Genomic DNA, 21,825 nt, shown 5'->3' on the forward strand with positions numbered 1-21,825 from the left:
TAAACTGAGGTGAATTTCTTTAGGAAACCTTCAGAGTTTGAGAAAAGTTAACTAAACAGCTAAGAACAGTCTAAATAGTTAATGCCTACATTTAGCCAAATGTTGTTTGGAGGCTGACTTGAACACAGGAATGCAGGGATGCATAGCTTTGCTAGCTTAACTAAGGTTAACATTTGTAAACTGAGGTGAATTTCTTTAGGAAACCATCAGAGTTTGAGAAAAGTTAACTAAACAGCTAAGAACAGTCTAAATAGTTAATGCCTACGTTTAGCCAAAACGTTGTTTGGAGGCTGACTTGAACACAGGAATGCATAGCTTCGCTATCTTAGCCTAGCTTAGCTAAGATTAAGACTTATAAAACAGGATTTTATAATGGCCAAATATATTCAAAACAATTGTCCAGCCTTACCTATGAAATGTAATCCCCCGGGATCTGGTTTGGAGCGTACAGCGGTTTGTACAGCCCCAAGCAGCACAAGAGTGAGGCATTTTTTTTGCATTTCTCTCCATAGACATGTATATGCTTCACGTCACAGCAGAGCCTCTCGCAATATGGCGGCGACGTTGACGTACGATGCAGCGCGTCATGCGGCGTCTAACCATATGTCTCCGAATCGAAAGTCATGTGACCAAACACGTCACATCCGACTGAAGTGAGACTTCAGTCAGCTTGCAAACTTTGAGAGAATGGATCGGATATGTTGCCGATCCAATCCATGTACTAATAATTTAAATCGCAGCTTTTTGCGTTCATGTAATCGCACAGACTGACATCGCGATTACGATTGCGATTAGATTAATCGTGCAGCACTAAACCAATCACATATTCTTTGATCATGGTGAACTTTCTCACTTTCCCAAATGATAACACTCTCTGTACACAGTGAAAACAAACTACATTTAGAAAATGTGTAAATGTAACAGAATGATGTATTGTCAGGGCCGTGGTCCAGTGGCACATTCGCCTACATTTTTTGGTGAGAATTCAGTACTAGAGGCGCACTGTAGGGGAGAGACAAGGTCGGGCAGAGGGTCAAGAAATTCCTTCTAATTGGCAGGCAAACCGAGTAATCGTTAGCCAGGTAAAAGTTCAAAGTCCAGTAAAGTCCATTTGTTAGTGGGGTCATTCAAAGAGAGGAGTCGAGAAACCAACTAAAAGGCCGGGATAATCCAAAAAAAGAGCAAAGGGTCATATGCAGAAAATGTCAGAAAATTGCCAGTAGCACTTCTTCATATGGCTCAATGAATGGGTGACCTTCACATGGACTGCCACTTTTAAATGTACTTTTCATCTTTGTCTTGACGGTAGATTGTAGACTTGCGGGGGATCTTGCATGCCCTCTGTTGGTGTGATGGTGAAGTACACACCATGACATGTATACATGTGCTAATTTTCAGACAATACAGTATATATTTAAGTTAACGGTAAAAGTTTAGTTACTTGCACATATTAACATTGATGAGCATTGTGACCAGAAGACAAGACTAACTTTGCCTGCTCAGACCTGTTTTGTGTGTGTTTTGTTGTTTCTATGTCCTTGTTTGTAATAAACAGTTAGCCATAAGTGTTGTTGCGTAGTTTTGGAGTTTCTGCTCCTATGTCCTATTTGTTATGTACCTGACCCTAGACCAGGGACGTAACAAATTTTGGGGGCTCGTCCGGGATTTCCTATCGCATAGGTAGTATATCATGTAGGCTGTGGACCTTGGCGGCTGTTCTCATCTGGGTGAGTTGGAGTTTTGTCTGTTTATGTGGGTTTTCTTGTGAACTGTCCAGCTGGATTCTTCCTTGATTTGGTGGGTTCACCAAGTATTTCAATTTATATTTTGCTGTGGGGGTAGAATTACTAGTGACTGTCTACAGGTTTTGAGGGTTTTGTTGAGTTCCCTTCTGACGAGTTGTTAGCAGAGTTAACAAAGGAGCAGCTATTGGGTTTAGCTGACTTCTATGGCATTCCCATTGCCTGTGCCAATGTAAAGTCGAAGGACTTATCAAAAATCGGGTTGGTGGAAAAGGGGGTTCCGTGTGGTAAATCCGGTAGTCCACTCTCTGCTGAGGGCTCGGTAGAGTCCGTTGAGAGTTTTGCTAGTGAACTTCGGTTAAAGGAAATGTCACTGCAAGAGAAGCAGATGCAGCTTGAAGCAGCAAAACTGCGGGCTGACAGAGAAGCTTGTGGGCTACGTGAGAAGGAACTAAACCATCAGCTTCAACTCAAGCAATTGTAATTGGAAGAACATGCTTTCGACGTCGGCCGACATATGGCTCAATTTTCTGAGAACGAGGTTGAAAAACATTTTAGTCATTTTTGAACAGGTAGCAACAACTTTATAGTGGCCTAAAGTTGTCTTGATGCTGCTACTGCAGTGTGTTCTTGTGGGGAAGGCTCAGGAAGTTTACTTTTCCCTTTCTGTGCAGCCGAGCTCTGACTATGATGTGGTAAAGACTTAAATTCTGAATGCGTACAAACTTGTCCCTAAAGTTCCGGAATGAACTTGTACCGAACTTGTACCGGAACGTGTACTTCTGAATGCATACAAACTTGTACCATCAAAAGTTCTGGAAGTCTAGGAAAGGTGAGCTTGCCAGTTTGCCAGAGAGAAAGAAGCTTTGTTTAACAGGTGGTGTGTTTCCAGTAAAGTCAGTACGTGGGAACAGCTTCATGAATTAATCCTTTTGTAGGAATTTAAAAACTGCGTTTTTAAATTCCTGTTACCACTCATCTGAACAACCTGAAAGTGTCAACGTTGGCGCAGGCAGCCGTCTGCGCAGATGAATTCGTGCTTACTCATAATGTTATGTTTTCTTCAGTCGTACGAAAACCAGATCAGGATGTGAGTTTCCGACAGGATCGGAATGTATTTCGATTTTCTCCCGTTTCCTTTAGTGATGGTCGCGCAAGTTTTTATTGTCACGAGACCGGCCACCTCATTGCTAAAACGAACCGCGAACACATAAAGTGTGTGTATGTCATGTGAACATGCTCAAGAAATACAGTGATGCAACACAGGACAGTGTAGATCCACCGGGAAAAGGCGCTGCTGTGTTATCTGTGGCCTCTATGCCCCTGCTGGATATATTTTCTCCTGAGGAGGATGGGTTACATCTGGGAAATGTGTGTGTTCGCCCCAATTACACAACAGTGTGATCTTGCAAAACTTAGATGCACATCTGTCACATTTGCCTCTTAACGAACGGGAGCAGGTTATGAGGTTAATTCGGACATATAAGACATGGTTTGGTGATGTCATGTACTACAGTGCTAACACATGACATTGATGTTGGTGAACATGCCTAAATCCCACAAAGCGTACGATAATGCAGTCTGAGGTAGATTATTTGTTGGAACATGGGTTCTCTGTGCCAAGCTGTAGTCCACGGAGTAGTCCCTGTCTGTTAGTACCTAAGCCTGATGGTACAGTTCGTTTCTGTACAGACTACAGAAAAGTAAATGCAGTAATTAGGCTAGATTAATTTCCATTACCCCGAATGGAAGATTGTGTTGATAGGGTTGGTTCGCTCGTATTGTCAGTAAATTAGACTTGCTTCGTGGTTCCGTTGTCTCCCTGAGTTGCTGAAGTTCCTGCTTTCGTCACACCGGATAATTTCCTACAATATACAGTTATGCCTTTTGGGTTACGTAATGCGGCAGCGACTTTTCAGCGTCTAATGTCTAAAGTGCTTTGTGGAATTAAAAACTGTGGCGCTTATGTAGATGACATTATTGTCTATTCGTCCACATGGTGAGAGCACATCCACACTCTGACTGCTGTGTTCAAGCGACTGCAGGATGCATCACTGACTTTGAACTTGGCAAAGTGTGCCGACTGCGCCGACTTCCAGTGCCCTTTCAAACTGGAGGTGGATGCCAGTGCTGTTGGAGCGGGGGCTGTGCTGTTACATGAAGATGCAGATGGAGTTGATCATCCCATCTGCTTCTTCTCAAAAAAGTTCTTAAAGCATCAGGTGAACTACAGCACCAATGGAGGCATTAGTTCTGAGCATTACAACACTTTGAGGTATACATTGGGTCCACTGCACAACCTGTTTTAGTTTTTACTGACCACAATCCCCTGGTGTTTTTATCACAGATGAGAAACACAAATCAGCGTATTATGCGCTGGTCCTTGATTTTACACGGTTTCAATTTAGAAATTAAATACAAACGTGGTACGGACAATGTTTTGGCTGCCGCCTTTTAGGTGTTTTGGGTTAATCATTTACATTTACGGCATTTGGCAGACGCCCTTATCCAGGGCAACTTACAACATGCTTTCAAGTTACCATCGATGAAGAGATCAATTCTGGTTCACTAGGACCCCAACTATGAATAAATCTTTTTATTCACTCTGTTGTAGATTCTGTACACAAGTTCGACAACCACAAAGTTACAATTTAATCTAAATATTCTTTAAAGAGGAAGGTCTTGAGCTGTCGTTTGAAGGTGCTCAGTGACTGAGCTGTTCTGGCCTCGAAGGGAAGTTCATTCCACCACCGAGGGGCCAAGACGGAGAAGAGTCTAGATGAATGTTTTCCTTTTAACTTTAGCGATGGAGGGACCAGGCGAGCAGTACTGGAGGCTCGGAGTATACAAGGTGCAGTGCGAGGTGTAATAAGGGCTGTGATGTAGGATGGTGCTACTCCATGTTTGACTTTGTAGGCCAGCATCAGTATTTTGAACCTGATGCGTGCAGCTACTGGGAGCCAGTGGAGGGAGCGTAGCAGAGGGGTGGTGTGGGAGAATTTGGGAAGGTTGAAGATTAGTCGTGCTGCTGCATTTTGTATTAGTTGTAGAGGTCGGATGGTACATAGTGGTAGACCAGCTAGAAGGGTGTTGCAGTAATCCAGTCTTGAGATTACTAAGGACTGAACCAGTAGTTGGGTGGCCTGGGTTGACAGATAAGGGCGGATTTGTCTGATATTGTAGAGAAGGAATCTACATGAGCGGGAAAGATTGCTGATGTGAGTCGAGAAGGAGAGTTGGTTGTCTATTGTTACGCCAAGGTTGCGGGCTGTTGCAGAAGGAGAGAGCTGTGAGTTGTCTAGGTAAATAGCGAGATCCTGATGTGGTGAAGAATCTGCTGGAATTAATATTAGTTCAGTTTTGGTGGAATTGAGTTGGAGGTGATGGGTTGCCATCCAAGACGAGATGTCGGTTAGACATGCAGAGATTTTGGAAGCAGCATGTAGGTCAGAGGGAGGAAAGGAGAAGAGGAGTTGTGTGTCGTCAGCATAGCAGTGGTAGGATAATCCATGTGAGGAAATGACCTCACCAAGTGATCTCGTGTAGAGGGAGAAAAGGAGAGGACCAAGCACCAAGCCTTGAGGGGCATAGTCAACATAGTACATTGATTTTTGGTGGTGGGGGTGTGACGTCCCGTGGCAGAGTATGGGTGTTTTCTGTTTGTTTGTGTCTCTCGCTCTTTCTGTCTCTTTCGCTGTAATGTTGCAGGGTGGCTCCTCATCAGCCCATGATTGGACTCATACTTCCTGCTATGATTGGTGGGCTGTAATAGGGACGAGGACTGAAAATGGCATCTGCTTTGGGACAAGAGGAGGGTTTTGTTGGTGAAGCAAGGCGGTTGTTGGTGAAGCGAAGAGACTGTTGGTGTGAAGCAAGAAGGAAGTGCTATGAAGTGAAGGATTGTGACCAGAAGACAAGACTAACTTAGACTTCCCAGACCTGTTTTGTGTGTGTTTTGTTGTTTCTGTGTCCTTGTTTGTAAAACGGTTGTAAAAAGTGTTGTCGCATCGTTTTGTAGTTTCTGCTCCTATGTCCCATTTGTTATGTCCCTGACCCTAGACCAGGGATGTAACATAGAGAGACGTTGAGACGTTGTAGAGAGGGATTGACTTACTTTTTTGTTGGAATATCATTTAATAAACAGAGTCTGCCTTTAAATTACTTCACTTTTGTATCATCTTCCCTGCCACCATCACCACTCAGCTGTTCTGCACAGGGGGTTCTTCATTCCCCCATTACATGGCCTCAGATGAAATACTAATAGTTTTGGTTTAGTTGTTCTTATCGGTGTTAGATTTTGTAAGACAGAATTTGCTTCATTGTGGTGCTTTAATCAATGTCATTGTAAAGACGAAGTGGAATCATTTAAACAAATTCAAAAATAACAAAAAGTAAAGTAACCTGCAAAGTAATAAACCTGCCTTACACAAAACAAACTAAAGGACTCCATGTCACCCTTATGCGATCAACCCTTGTCAGGTGGATTTGGGCACAGGTTCTCATCCACATCACAATGAATGTTTTCTCTTACTAAGCATCTTAGAAAGGATCTTCTGGCATGATGAATCAATGCCTGCCTGACACTTGTCGGAAATTATATAATTGCATGCCTTGGACAAGGAACACCTGTGACTGCCTATCATACATTTTCCAACTCCAAGTTGAAAAAAAATCCTTAGTACAATAACAGGATTAACTGCACCAGTTGAGCATGGGGAAACTTGACATTGTCCCATACAGTAACATAGGTCACACCAACACCTCAATGAGCTCATCAAAGAAAGGCAAAATGACCCAGCACAAGGTCTGCCATATCTTTGTTGGGTCCTTGACCTGTTATGTTGTGTTCTTTGTAATAAACTCCCTCCCCCTTTTGTGATGTGTCCATCCACTCAACATGACGCTGTCACAAGAAGTGATGATGAAAGTGCAATGATGGATAAATATATCACTAGCATGGATCATGAAATTGAACATACCTGAACATATTCAATATCTCAGTTGCTTCATTGTACCTGTATTTCTTTTAAACGGCACACGGTAGTGCCTTTTCAAGATGCGTGCAGTGGTCTGCAAACTGAAGGCTTCCACATTGTTGAAGATGTCTTCATTGTCCAGGATAGGCTGTCTGATTTCTGTAAGATGAATTTCTTCCCCAGACCAATTCAAGGAATTGTCATGTGTACATTTCTCTGTGCAATGAAATTCTTTCTTTGTTATAGACATACAAATGCAGAGTTAAGTGTTTAATATAAAAAATATTAATATATAGTAAATATTAACTGTGCATTTGCAAAGTGAAAGATTTCACACTTCTGAACCTCCATCCCAAGGGCACTGGTGTTGGGGTGGGTGGAGTTTTTGAGCAGGGAGGCAGTTCTCATCTGGCTGATGCTCTGCAGAGAGGGCAGAGTTCTGATGATCTTCTCTGTAGATGTTATAACTCTCTGCAGGAGTTTGCAGTAGTGTTTCCATACCACGTGATGATGCAGTTGGTCAGTGTGCTCTCTATAATGCAGTTCTAGAAGCTGCTGAGGATCTTGGGTGACATGCCAAACTTCCTCAGCCTCCTCAGGATGTACAGACACTGTTGAGCCTTCTTGACCGGCTGTGTGGTGTTCAGTGTCCAGCTGAGGTCTTTACTGATGTAGATCCCCAGGTACTTAAAGCTGCTCAGCTTCTCCACTTTCCAGCTCCAGATAAACAAAAAATGTCCAATATCATCTCCAACACTGTCAATGCTGAGGTTATTATCGTCATATCATACCCATCCAGGTATGCTGTCCAGTCCTGCTGTGGGTGGTGCAGCATAAGAGGTAGCAAAAAGAGCTGCCATTACCAGGGTGTAGATGTAAAGGAACAGGCAGTAGAAGCAGAGTGATGGGTTGGCAACATCAGGGCAGACAAGGGCAATACAAAAAAGGAGTCAGAAACAGGTGTTTTTTGTGGATCATGATCAATTCAAAGGTTCTTTGGGAGGGCTTAGCAGCAAAGTGAAAAAAAACAAATGAGCAAGTAGTGTCCAACATGGCACCAGGGGATTTATCTAGGATGCTGACCCTGTCTTCCTTTGCTTCCAGGGCATCAGCTGCTTGGAGGCTGCTGCATTGGTCAGGCAGGAAAAAGAGCTTGCAACAATGGAGGGTTAACAACAATGAGCAAGATGGCCACCAGCTATTTATAGTCCACATGGCATCCACAAATGAAACTTGATATGGAAATATGCAGAACATGCTGTACAAATACAAAACATAGCTTTTACTCAAATGCAATTCATTTTCCAAATACAAAAGACCTCTATTTTGCATATTTACATCACAGTTTTTTTAGTTATAACAATTTGCATTTATGGATTGCATTTGTGGCACTGTTATTCCTTGTTTGCCTATACAAATGTATGGAGTCCCAAACAAATAGGCTGAGCTGCAACACGGCAGGAGGTGACACAGGGAATCAGCATTCTGACATCATGTGACTAGCACTGTTATTCCATCTCTGATTAATATTCAAAAGAGTTCCACAAATAAGCTGAGCTTCGAGACCGCAGGTGTGTCCATGCTAATAAAAAATGTGTTAAGAGTTCTAGAAATTTTGCATTTAAAAAAAACAAATGTTCTGTAACTGATGAAAAAGGAACTTAATCACTGTCTATCAATCACTCTGTCACACAGTCACTTCCTCATTCACTTTTTTTCTCTGGGTTTTTCTAACGCAATCCTTCAATAAATGTATTTATTTATTTATCTCTTATTTATTTATTATCTCCATCTTGATCTGTTGCTCTGAGAAAAAGTTATTGCAGTGTGTGTGTGTGTGTACACATTTAACATCACTACTATGTGTTCTGATGCTCTTTCCAAACAGCATCTCACCAAAATGATGATTGAGAGACAAATGCTGGTCTCTTGTATTGTCAGTCTAGCCTTTGTTATATAACAGTGCAGTGTTGGCTGTGTTTTTCATAGTGTTGTTCTGCTAAAGTTAATGTCTTTTTTTTCTGTCTTTCTTTCCTCCCTTGCTTCACAGCACCAGTCAACCCCCACTGGAGTAAGTGTGTGTTTTCTTCTTGTTGACTGATTAGCCTGTTATATTTAACTCCCTCTTCATCCAAATAATCTTGTTCTGTTCTATAGCACATGAAGGCAGACATTTATTATTCAGTGTATTAATAGTACAGTAAATCTTCACATAGGGTAATGGAAATGAGCATTATGTAATGGTACTGAAATCTGTTTTGGACTTTTTTATATGAGATTCTTATATCTAAACTACTGTTTAGTACTGTTTATTTCTTTATTTCTTTTCTGTTATCAGTGTTCTTATTCTTATTTCTATTTTGTTATCAGTGTAATTAATTTCATATGTTATCATTATTATAACATTGTTTATTATTATAACATTTATTATAACATGTTATCATTATTAACATTGTTTGTGTTTTGTGTTCCTTGCTTCAGGCAAGTTTCACTGCAGTTTCGATGATGAGGCCATCTGCATGTTCACCCAGGAGAAGACAGACAACTTTGACTGGACCAGACACAGTGCAGCCACAAGGGACACCAAATACACTCCCAATACGGGGCCCAGCAGTGACTTTGCAGGATCCAAGCAAGGTGAAAAGACAGCTAGTTTACTAGTTTACTTTTAGTACAGTCATCTTTTTTGTATGTTAATCAATTCTGAAGACTAAAATTAAGCCCTTGTTATGTTTTATGCTGTTTAATAATAATTATTATGTTTGTACAGTAATAGATGTGTGGGTGCACATTTACTTCATTTTCCAGTCTTAACAACCTGAAATAGGAGTGCTGCAGTGTAGAATATCAGTGCTTAATCCATCTTGGAGCAACTGCTGCAGTAGGTTAAGAAAAAACTATTCTCTGTACACATCATTTATAAACACACTCTACCTTATTGAAGTAGCAGCTGCAATACCTTACCACCCTCCCCATACCCCTCCAACTGAATGACAGAAACTGATGAAATCCATGAAGAGCGAGTAAAGAAATTTCACCAGTGACATGCTTTATCTCAACCGGCAAAATACATGCTTCCTCCAGATACAGGAGAGACGAGCCATCTATAAATTATGCTCCAAAGAAAAGTGTCCCCATAAGTGTCTTATCACAAATTGAGTTGCCATTTTCACTGATGAAAAGCTGCATTAAAGGTTTAGGACCAGGAAAACAAAACACAAAACAAAGCTTAAGTGGACCATATAATTAATTTACTACTCAGTTTAGGTGAAACTCAATTAGCCTTGAACCATTACAAATCATTGTCACGGTACCAGCCTGGGACCAAAATGTGAGCGTGTCTTTGAGGAAACAAGAAACCCCGGTGCGCTTGGACACAAAAAGGCAGGTAAGTTTCTTCTGGTTGAAAATGCGAATGAGAGCCGGCGTGAGCCGCAACACCACATGGATATTGTCATTGACGGCCCTGGAGTGGAGTCAGTACGATGCTGTTACTTGGGATCCACAAACACTCTTCAGGCCTGTGTCCGGCCCAGTGCACCAGATACTGAACCCCTGACTCCCCCCTGAGAGTCGATGATTCGTTAGACCATATAGGCAGGTCCCTCGTCGGTGATCCGTGGCGATTCCGGATCCGGTGGATGGAGGGATGATGTGAGGAAGGGTTTCAGTCTGTTGACCTGGAACACTGGATGTGCAGATATTGGGTGGTAGTTGAAGGTCGTAGGTAAGGGGATTCAGCCAGCTGAGGATTCAGAACGGCCTGATGTACCGAGGGGACAGTATGTGTGACTAGGTCTGGAGACGAAGATCTTGAGGGGACAGCTACACTTTCTGTTCCACTAGGAAGCGCAGTCGGCATGGGTGTTGCAGCTTTGCAGCCAGTGTTGCCACTCCTTAAGTGCCCACTTGACTACTAGCAGCTCAAGGTCCTACTGCAACGGAATGAACTTCCGTGAGAAGAAGCAACACGGGTGCAGTTTCTGGTTTGGGCCACGTTGTGAGAGGACAGTGCCAGCACCCACCTCTGATGCGTCCACTTCCACAACATTTACATTTAAGGCATTAAGCAGACATTTTACATTTAGCATTTAGCCCTTATCCAGAGCAACTTACAATGTGCTTTCATGTTACAATCAATGAAGTGATCAAATCTGGTTCATTAGGACCCCCCAACTATGAATACAATCTTTTTATTCACTCTGTTGTAGTTTCTATACATAAATCAGAAGGTTACAAGTTACAAGTACAACTATTCTCTAAAGAGGAAGGTCTTGAGCTGCTGTTTAAAAATGCTCAGTGACTGAGCTGTTCTGACCTCAAGGGGAAGTTCATTCCACCACCGAGGGGCCATGACGGAGAAGAGTCTAGATGAATGTCTTCCTTTTACCTTCAGAGATGGAGGGACCAGTTTAGCAGTACTGGAGGCTCAGAGTATACGATGTGCAGTGCGAGGTGTAATAAGGGATGTGAGGTAGGATGGTGCTACTCCATGTTTGGCATTGTAGGCCAGCATCAGTATTTTGAATCTGATGCGTGCAGCTACTGGGAGCCAGTGGAGGGAACGTAGCAGAGGGGTGGTGTGGGAGAATTTGGGAAGGGTGAAGATCAACAACAAAGGGAAGTGAATGTTGGAGGACAAGGGCTGTGGTGAAACGATAGCACAGGGACTTGAAAGCATGGATGGCATCTGATGTCATGTTAAAAGGAAGTGTTGAGGGTTTGGTGAGAGCAGTGAGTGGGGCTACGACTGTACCGTAGCCACGGATGAAGCGATGGTAGAAATGACAATCTCTAACTTACACTCAAGTTACGAATTTCACTTTCCATCCCCAACACGAAGCTGAACTACTGAACCATTAGAAGGGTTGAATGATCACCTTTTTGTCTTATTTTGTTTTTTTATGGTGCAGGTTTCTACATGTACATTGAGACTTCACGTCCTCGGGTGGAAGGAGACAAAGCACAGTTGTTAAGTCCTTCCTTTAATGTTGCTCCCAAAAACCCCTATGGAACCGTTACTGCAAACCCCACCTACTGCTTCAGTTTCTACTACCACATGTATGGCAAACACATTGGTAAGTTAAAAAATGTTCTCATTATTAGCATTTTAATATAAATTATATTTAAAATGTTTAAATAGTTGCAATGCTGAATTTATCTGCTGAAAGATAAATGGTTCTGAAACATTCAAACATGTTTTAATATGTTATACTAACCAAGAGATCATTTTTCAGCTGCTTTGTTTTCACTCAGTTTATTTGCAGGAAGAAGTAGTGGGAACACTTGATAAGCATGCTGTAGTCGCAGTGTAATATTTTTCCTGATCCATACAGCTTTTTCACCTTGAGGTGCTAATATAACAAGTCTGGCTAAGCAGAAGTGGTTCTTGTCATTCTGTCAGCTTTGTTGGATTCTGTTAAGCCCTGCAGGAATTTGTGTAGAACCACTTGAAGGAGAAATGTGTTCATGTTGTTTGGAAAGAGCTGTTTGACAGTTGCCCTGTCTATGGCTCTTTTTTTCCCTTTTCTTTCTCTGGTCTTGCCCATCAGTGTTGAAGGAGACCTTACTAGCTTTTGAGACAGGACTCTAACTGCAAGGCTGCATGACCACAGATGGTTACTTTCAGGCTCAGCTGAATGAAGTCATAAGATAGGGCGTGTTGAGGTGTAGGTCCCCTGCTTCAAATGTTTTTTGTCCAACAATAGGGGCTAGACTTATTGGAATGTAGTACACAAAGCACTGCTGACTTAAAAAGGATGATTTTATAAGTCTATAAGGTTGGGGTGAATGGGACAAGTAGTCATGGCCAAACGTTTTAGAATAACACAAATACTGGTTTTCACAAAGTTTGCTGCTTCCATTTTTATTATGGCAATTTGCATATACTCCAAAATGTTATGAAGAGTTATCTGATTAATTGCAAAGTCCCTTTTTGCCATAAAAATGAACTTTATCCCCCCACTGCTTTTCAGCCCTGCCAGAAAAAGACCTGCTGAGATCATTTTAGTGATGCTCTTGTTAATATTGACGAGCACAAGGCAGGAGATCATTTTGTCATGCTGATTGAATTAGAAATGCAGACTCGATGCTTTAAAGGGAGGGTGATGCTTGAATTCATTGTTCTTCCTCTGTTAACCATGGTAACCTGCAAGGAAACACATGCAGTCATCATGGCGTTGCATAAAAAGGGCTTCATAGGCAAGGGTATTGCTGCTACTAAAATTGCACCTAAATCAACCATTTTATCAGATCATCATGAACTTTAAGGAGAGAAGTTCAAGTGTTGTGAAGAATGCTTCAGGGTTCCCAAGAAAGTCCAGCAAGCGCCAGGACCATCTCCTAAAGAGCCACAAGATATGAGAGACAGAATGTAAAAAACTATCACAGCCTGATTTTATCTGATAAATGCTGTAAATGTACATGGTGTAGAAAATAAGTGCTCAGCACCTACAAACAAGCAAGAATTCTGGGAGACCTCTAAATTCTTATTTCAGAAGCTCTTCTATCCATCACTCTTTACCTATATTAATGGCACCTGTTTGAAATTGTTACCTGTCCACACCTTCAAACAGTCAATGATCTGAAAACAGCTGGGACCACAGTAACAAAGGTTACTATTACTAACAGAATACACTGTCATTGATTAAGATTCTGCAGCACTCGAAATGTCCCCCTGCTTAAGCCAGTACAAGTTCAGGCCCGTCTAAATATTTCAAGAGACCATCTGGATGATCCAGAGGAGGATTGGAAGAATGTGATGTGGTCAGATGAGACCAGGATGACTGATCCGTATTGAGGATAAATGGAACCATGTATTGTGAGATTTTGGACAAATACCTGCCTCCAGCAGTGAGAGCAGACTGGATCTGAGAGAGAGAGAGGATCTGGAGAGAGAGGCTGGATCTTCCAGTATGACAATCATCCCAAATGCACCACCCGGGCAACGGAGGAGTGGCTACGTAAAAACCATTACAAGGTTCTGGAGTGGCCAAGCCAGTCTACAGACCTTAATCCAATAGATAATCTGTGACCGGCGACAGCCTTAAAACATCACAGCTCTTGAGAAGATTGGCATGGAAGAATGGGCCAAAATAGCTAAAGGGTGTGCAAATCTGGTGAAGACCTGCAGGAAACATTTGAACTCTTGCCAACCAAGGCTACAATACAAAGTGTTGAGGTGAACTTTTGCTATTGACCAAATACTTATTCTCTGGACCATTAAAAAAATAATTAATTATTTTAAAATCATGTTATTTCCTATATTTGTTTTTACATTCCGTCTCTCACAGTTGAAGTGAACCTATGATGAAAATGATTTACCTATCTCATCTTTTTAAGTGGGACAACTTGCACAATCGGTGGGTGTCAAATATGTTTTTGCCCCACTTTAACAGGTGTGGAATTTAGAAATCTACAGAAAATGGATTAAGGAGATCTAAACATTATTGTATATTGGGACAGTAGTGAGAAGATTGCTGGTTCAAATCCTGGTTCAAATCCCTACACACTGCTCACTGCTCACTAAGGATGATGGGTTAAAAGCAGAAGACAAATTTCGTTGTGTGTACCATGTGCTGTGTTGTGTATCACAATGGCAATCACTTGCCTTTAACAGTTTTAAAGTTATTTATACACTGAGATGTTCTATACAACCTTTAAGCACCGTATGGCCAATTGATTTCCCACCAAAGACCAATGGTAGTACAGCACTGTGTACTACAATAAAATGCAATCATGTAAATACCATTATAATATAGCATGTGGTTATACCATTGCCTATATGAAAATAATTATCAAAATGAAGCAATATTGACATGGTACTGCACCATTATACCATTATGGTCATATGATCATATCAAGATCATCCTGTTATTGTAATTATTTATTATAGAGGATAAGAGTATTGTTTAAGGCATTTGATATCATTATTAGAATGTCTCTACATAATCGTGAATATTGGTGGAATTAAGTTTTTATTACATTATTGGTTTGGTTTATACAGTGGTTTCTTTGTTGTTTATCTTTATACTGACTGAGCCCCAAGGGGACATGGCTGATTTGGAAAAAGTCCAAGATTAGGCAAATGATTGAAGCAGGTCAGGGAAATAACATAGCACATTTATAAATGGGAGAACATACTAAACTAATGTACATGATAACACATTAAAAGAAACCAGGTTGGCTCTATCCAGTGTCATGCCACGCTGGTATGTGAGGGATGTACCGTATTCAAACCCGCAACGTTCTGGTTACAAATACATTACCTGCTAGGCCACTATCTGGGTATAATTCTAATTAACTGTGTTTGTGAATCAATTGTAGGGATGCTGAATATCTATTTACGACAGAAAGGTCAAACAGGCCCAGACAGTTCAATCTGGACCCTTAAAGGTAACCAGGGTGATCGCTGGAAACAAGCCAAAGTAAACATCCACCCAACATCATCCTTCCAGGTGAGGTTTTTTTTGTCTTCTCTGTGTCTCAAAGCCCCTGTGTCCCTAGCACATTTCTTTTTAATTCAAAGATTTTAAATGTGGTTACTCCAGTGAAAATGAACCAGGAAATTATTACCTCTATTCAAACAGCATTTTTTTCTATCCCATATAAGGAAGACCTAGTAGTAGTTTTATGGATGTGGTGATAGAAGACATGCAGGTGGTTACATTTACATTTTTACATTTATCAGACACCCTTAGCCTGAGCAACTTAAAGGGTTAAATGTGGTAGTAATGGTAGTAAGTGGGATTTGTGACTTTGTAGTTTTCTGTTTATATTTACATTTACAGCAGATTTACACTTATCCAGATTTACCCTTATCCAGAGCGACTTACAATCAGTAGTTACAGGGACAGTGCCCCCTGGAGCAACTTAGGGTTAAGTAGGGTTAAGGGACACAATGGTAGTAAATGGGATTTGAACCTGGGTCTTCTGGTTCATAGGTGAGTGTGTTAGCCACTAGGCTAGGGGAGATATTGGGAATAGAAACAGTCGATCCGCTGTGGTGACTCCTAACAAGAGCAGCCGAAAGTAAATGAAGAAGATATAAATTAAATGCTTCTGTGATGCATTTAATTTTCCTGGTTCACAATACAAGATACAATTGAGATGGCAATAACTCCTGTTCAGTTGTATTGTGTGAGCTCCTCTTGCCAGGACTCTCATTGTGACTAGGAAAGTATTGTAATATCTGTTGCTGCCACTAAAAGATGGATTGTGTCACAACCATGTTGGCATGACGAGGCAGGTGAACAGAAGTGATGACAAGGAGGTGATGAGATGACGAGGAAGGAAGGACGCAATCGCACGCCGTCACGAAACCAGGGTTTAATGGTGAAGCACAGGACAGGGGAGACATCCGATGACACTGGTGAACATGGAACATAACATCAAAGACCTGACTGTGAACAGAAACAAACAGGGCAGCTTTATACATTTGACACAGGTGAAAACGATTAGGGGACATTACACATGACACAGTGAAACTCCGGTCCGGATCCTGGACCGGAGTAACCCCTTTCGGACAGATTGAGCTTTTTGTGTGAGCTGCCATCAGACCTAAACTGAAAAAGTTTCCAAGCTTTAAAGTGTGATTGTGGTATGTGGCTGTGGACTGAGGGCTCTTCATGCTGTTCTGTAGGGGTGGCATACCTTACCAAATTTTAAATGCTGGCAATGTGATATAAATGTGACATTTTTTATAAATTCCATGTTTTAAAAAACTAAAAAGTTTTTCAGATGATTTGCTTTAATATGCCAAAACTTTTTTGTTAAATCTGGTGTTTTAAAATAGGTTATTCACATATAGTGTTAACAGCACTCATGAAAAATGCACTGCTCAAAAACACTTAACAACATAATGTAACTCCAAGACAATCACACTTCTGTAAATTCAAACTGTCCACTTAAGAAGCAACACTGATTGACAGTGTTATGTTTGTGACCTTCATGTGCTCGCCAGAGGTAGCATGACTGCCATTAGGTGCCAAGATGAGATCCTCAGACACCTTGTGAGACTATACACTGGTGTATTTGGCCCTGGGTTCCTCCTAATGCAAGACATTACTTGACTTGTGGCTGGAGTGTGTCAGCGGTTTCTGCAAGACGAAGGCATTGATGCTATGGACTCATTTTGACATTACACCAAAGTTGGATCAGCCTGTAGTGTGTTTTTCCACTTTACTTTTGAGACTCCAAATCCAGACCTCCATGGGTTGATACATTTTATTTCCATCAATAATTTCTGTGTGATTTTGTTGTCAGCACAAAGTATTTAATAGTTCATTATTTCAGATCTAGGATATCTTATTTTTGTGTTTCCTTACTTTTTTTAAGAAGTGTATATTAAAAAAATGTATTTAAATTATTAAATTAAAATAAAAAGAAAAAAGCCACAAAGAGAATGTGGCATCAGTTTCAAATAACTGGCAAACTGCATTTAAATTTATGACATTTCAGAAGATGCCCTTATCCACAATTACTTAAAATCAGTTAACTGGATTTATTTAAACCTTTAATCACTAATGAACTGTACTACCATGTATATGGCACTGTTGTGGTGGGCTGTGAGAGTTAAACTATCCTATATCATTACATATTAATTTAATTTCAAAAGTGATAAATATCTAGTATAAGCATTATATCTATTCAACGAAACAAAGAAGATCGGGTACATAGTAAATTTGACTACTTGTTCCATCATTAGTGAATCACAGACAAGTACATTATCGACTGGAATAACATTGTTTGTAAGGATTGCAGTGCATGGAGGTCTTGATTTAGTCATCCATGGGTTGCCATTTAAAGTCCATGAGCAGGTGAGTGACGTGTCCTTTGGGGCTGGCCAGATGAGCTTCCACTATATGAACCATCTGTACAGCTGTCACCATTTACATTTACAGCATTTATCAGACGCCCTTATCCAGCATGACTTACAATCAGTAGTTACAGGGACAGTCCCCCTGGAGCAACTTAGGGTTAAGTGTCTTGCTCAGGGACACAATGGTATTAATTGGGATTTGAACCTGGGTCTGGGTCTTCTGGTTCATAGGCAAGTGTGTTACCCTCTAGGCTACTACCACCCTGGTAGTAGATGCCATAGATGCTGGGAAGAGAAAAGTACACACAGAAATGTCAGCTTGTAATAGTGAAAGGATGGTGCCCAAATTACTATTTCCATCTCTACCTTTTGCAGATTGTTTTAGAGGGAGTTCGTGGCCCTGGCATTGAAGGAGACATTGCTATTGATAATGTGGATATAGAAGAAGGCGAATGCCAAAACCCTCCTCCCAACAGCAGTAAGTACTCCTCTTCTCAGGCCAGTGGTTCCAGATGCATGTTTTCCCCACAAGTACCAAACGTTTCATCATACAGACAGAAGTGAGAGCGAAGAAAGAAATTCTGCTGACTTATTTATGAATACATTAGTGAATCGCATGTGAAACACTGGGCACCTTCTGTTCGGTACGTGCTCTGCATACATCATGCTTATTTCGCCACTAATGGGCTTGCCGTGTTGATGACATGCTTATTGTAGCCATCACTGACTACTCACTCAGACAGACTCATCAGTAAGGACACTCTCTAATGTGCGTGGTGAAAGAGATTGCGATTCTGACATTGTAACTGGCTATTAATGAATAAATGAAGGCAACATAATTTACAGCTCCTTCAAAATTTCCCATAATTAAGAAGGATTAAGAATCACAAATGGTGATAAAATCACACTTCAGACAGTGCACTGTTCACTTTAAAATGTTTTACTCGTGTTGCACAGGGAGAACACAGGGAAAATGATTTTTAAAAGTACATTTTAATTTTGTTTTATAAGCTTTTATGTTGGCCTATCAAATGTATACTGTGAATTGTTGCTGTAAAACATTTAATGTGTTAAGCTAAATTAAGGCTAACATTAACCTGTAGTAAACCAGACTGATTGGGCAAAGTGTATGCATTCAGTAAATGTGCATAAACAAATTGAATAATTACACTTTATTCTTTTGCAAAATATGTGATTATTTTTAAATTGATTGACTGCTTTGTTTAAAGTAATACTCATGAAAGCTTCTAGAATTGTGATATCCAGAACAGTTATGAAATCCTGTTGGTACTGTAAAAATTTTAGTCTCATGTATATCATTCTTCTCTTTCTATCTCCTGTTCCATAGACCTCATGTCCTCTGCCCTGCCTGTTTCCAAGCATATATGGCCATTATGCCTCACCATGCTCTTAGTCCTGTTCAGTTGCCGCAGGTGACCTCCCCCCAGCAAGGACGTGCCTGGCCCAGATGCATTGAAGAGGTGGGGGTGGGTGGGACCACAGACATTTGGGAGACTCAGACAGTCCAAACATAACCAAAGATTCATCCAGGACAGTGATGAGGCCTTTTTTCATGCTTAATGGAAAAAGGATTAAAACACATGACTATACATTCATATGCAGAATGGGAGCTGCTTCAGAAGGCTGCTGATAAGATGCGTGACACCACTATCAGGAAATCATGAGAACAAAAAGTGTGCTTGCAGGAATGGCAGAACATACAGCAGGTGAAAGCACACAGACAATGTTTTTTATTAAATTTTGTTTTCATGTACACTTGCAGCCATGTAAGGGTGAAAAGAAATGAAGGCCACTTATGATTATTTAAATTTTGATATATTTTGATGTCTGACATAATTGTACTTGCTCAGTCTGAGAGTGCTAAGAGTACTTGAATAATCTATCACATGTGCAGAAAAATACAAACATTCATCTGTGAACACTTACCTCTACCCTATAATGAAACAAGGGCATTTCTATGTCATAAATCATATCTTCTTTTAATCAAAAACATGACCCAGTCTCAACAAAGGATCAGTGCTACTTGACCTGTTTGTCTGTGGACCGACTGTTGTTTGTTCATCTATTCCTGACAAGTCATGACTGAAAACAGAGGACTGGCCATACTGTAGCATTAAATCTATTTTATTTGTTGTTAAATGTGTTTCCTTTTGATAATTGTCTGGTACAACTTTGTTTAGAGGGCATAGGGCTTTCTCTTACTCACAACTGACATGTTGACCATGCTTTTCATCTTCTTCACCTTTTTTTCCAACATAGTCCTATAGAAATTCTTCAGTGTCAACCTTTTCTTCTTGCATGAGCTGCCCATGGCATATTAAACCATTTGAAGCTGTATGAGTGTCAACCTTCTGCACCAGGGCAATGGAGAAGCTACTGGAAACAAGTGCCTTCAGACCCTACAGTGAACGCAGAAGTGTAGACAACAGACCATCTGCAGGCCCTTACATGCAGACAAAGGACTCAGACAGCCAACCACCAAAAGAGTTTTCATTACCATTACAGTAACGGTACAATCTGCATCTTATCTGGACAATTTAGCCCCTGCCCCCCAAATATTTTTTTCCAGTTCTTTTGAAGAAACTTTGAATTCACCTCTGCCACTGCTGAACACGCATGTGACAAGCTCCTGGGTCACAGCAGTATTAGAGATGTGAGGGAAATATGGTGCTTTCTTTGGAGATAGGAGGCAGTCTACACCTTATTGCAATGATGACGGAGGACCTCCGGGACCAGAACTATCTTTGGATTAAAAGACGCCTCGGAGCTTTAACTTTGAGATCCTCCTCTGCAATTCTCTATGACTTGAGTTCTTTAAAGAAATTTGACATTTCTGCAGCAACCACAGACTGTGAGGACCGAATTATATATATCAAGGGACAGAACAAATCAATTTTTTTGGAACCACCAACTGGGATTACTCCAACAAAAAAATGATATTTTATTACTCAAAATGGGTGACTGTGGTTTTACACAAAAAATGTACAAGAACTCTGAACTACCTGAGACCATGCGTTACCTTAACCAGCTGGTTTTTGGAAATGTATTGTAAAACAGCTCTTTTATTGTTCCTGTCAATCATTTACTTCTATAATTTACCCTTGTTGATTTTGTTACCCAAAAAAATGTTTTTCATCTCAAGATCATTTTTTCCTAAACAGATGTACTCACCCTTTATTCATTATCATTATAATACAAACATATGAAACATGTACTATATATACTATTATAGAAAGACATTATAATTTATTATCATATGCAAATATATTTCGTAAATACTCAAGAGAAGAGGGATTTATTAGAGATTTGTCACTTTTTTATTTGGTATAAAAAGCACAAGATGTATGTTACTACAAAAGAAGTCCATAACACCTGACAATAATCAGCTATTATCTGAGATGGAAAGGGGAGAGATTTTCTGTATGTGTTCAATAAAATGCTTTACAGGTACTGTGTGACATAATGCATGTTTTTACTGTTTGAAAACTTGGATGATATTTGACATCTTATTTGACAGGCTTTATTTTACTGTTTTGCTTTTCTTTGAAGTATTACTTTTTTACTTCCCTGTATTGCTAGAAAATCTGATCTGACGGCAGTGTTTTTGAAGTTAAAAGTTGGTTTTCCCAACACATATTCATGTTTGAAGAGGAAGAGACAAGACTTTATTTCACCTGACACCCTCCATTTAACATGAGTGTATACCAGCAATGTTTTTATGAATAACCTAAAATGATTAATTCTATACTTCAGTTGGCCCTAAAGCAGAATCTGTTTTAGCCCAGAAGGAAAATTCAAAACAGCACAAGAAACTGAGGCATTTCTTACACTAACATTGTCAAGAACTTGTTTGATGAAATCCATGTTTTGTAATGCGTATTGTCCTCTCTTCCATAATTATATTTAAAAGTCCCTCACTGACTATATTGGATTATCATAAATAAATTTCAAATTTAGTTTTCCATTTTGTGTGAGTTGCAACTGATTCTTTAACACATTTATAAAAGGTTTTTCTTTTTTAAGTATGAATAAGAAAATTAACTCATACATTAGTACATTCATGTGAAATGTATACATAATTATACAATTTAATTTACCTTTTTATTATCTTTGCATTTATTTATGGCATTTATCAGACGCCCTTATCCAGAGCGACTTACAATCAGTAGTTACAAAGACAGTCCCTCAGGAGGTTAAGCGTCTTGCTCAGGGACACAATGGTAGTAAGTGGGGGTTAAAAATGTGACCTTGAGGTCATCTGGTTCAT

At 40.3% G+C, this 21,825-nt stretch overlaps 1 protein-coding gene across 2 annotated transcripts in view; it reads left to right on the forward strand.

The window, feature by feature from the left end:
- The window catches only part of mdga2a (MAM domain containing glycosylphosphatidylinositol anchor 2a), a 163,341-nt gene extending 141,819 nt beyond the window's left edge, over positions 1-21,522 (forward strand). Inside the window, exons 12-18 of one of the 2 annotated variants that reach the window (XM_028976757.1) lie at positions 8,769-8,789; positions 9,200-9,355; positions 11,632-11,796; positions 15,044-15,174; positions 17,913-18,015; positions 18,886-19,018; positions 19,818-21,522. In XM_028976757.1, the coding sequence (XP_028832590.1) occupies positions 8,769-8,789; positions 9,200-9,355; positions 11,632-11,796; positions 15,044-15,174; positions 17,913-18,015; positions 18,886-18,974 (665 nt within the window). In that variant the 3' untranslated portion in view covers positions 18,975-19,018; positions 19,818-21,522. Of the gene's footprint in view, positions 1-8,768; positions 8,790-9,199; positions 9,356-11,631; positions 11,797-15,043; positions 15,175-17,912; positions 18,016-18,885 lie in introns of both variants that reach the window. The other variant, XM_028976747.1, reaches the window with a different exon arrangement.
- Positions 21,523-21,825: the final 303 nt, after the last annotated feature.

Source organism: Denticeps clupeoides, chromosome 1 (genome assembly GCF_900700375.1).
Source record: "Denticeps clupeoides chromosome 1, fDenClu1.1, whole genome shotgun sequence".
Taxonomy (NCBI): Eukaryota; Metazoa; Chordata; class Actinopteri; order Clupeiformes; family Denticipitidae; genus Denticeps; species Denticeps clupeoides.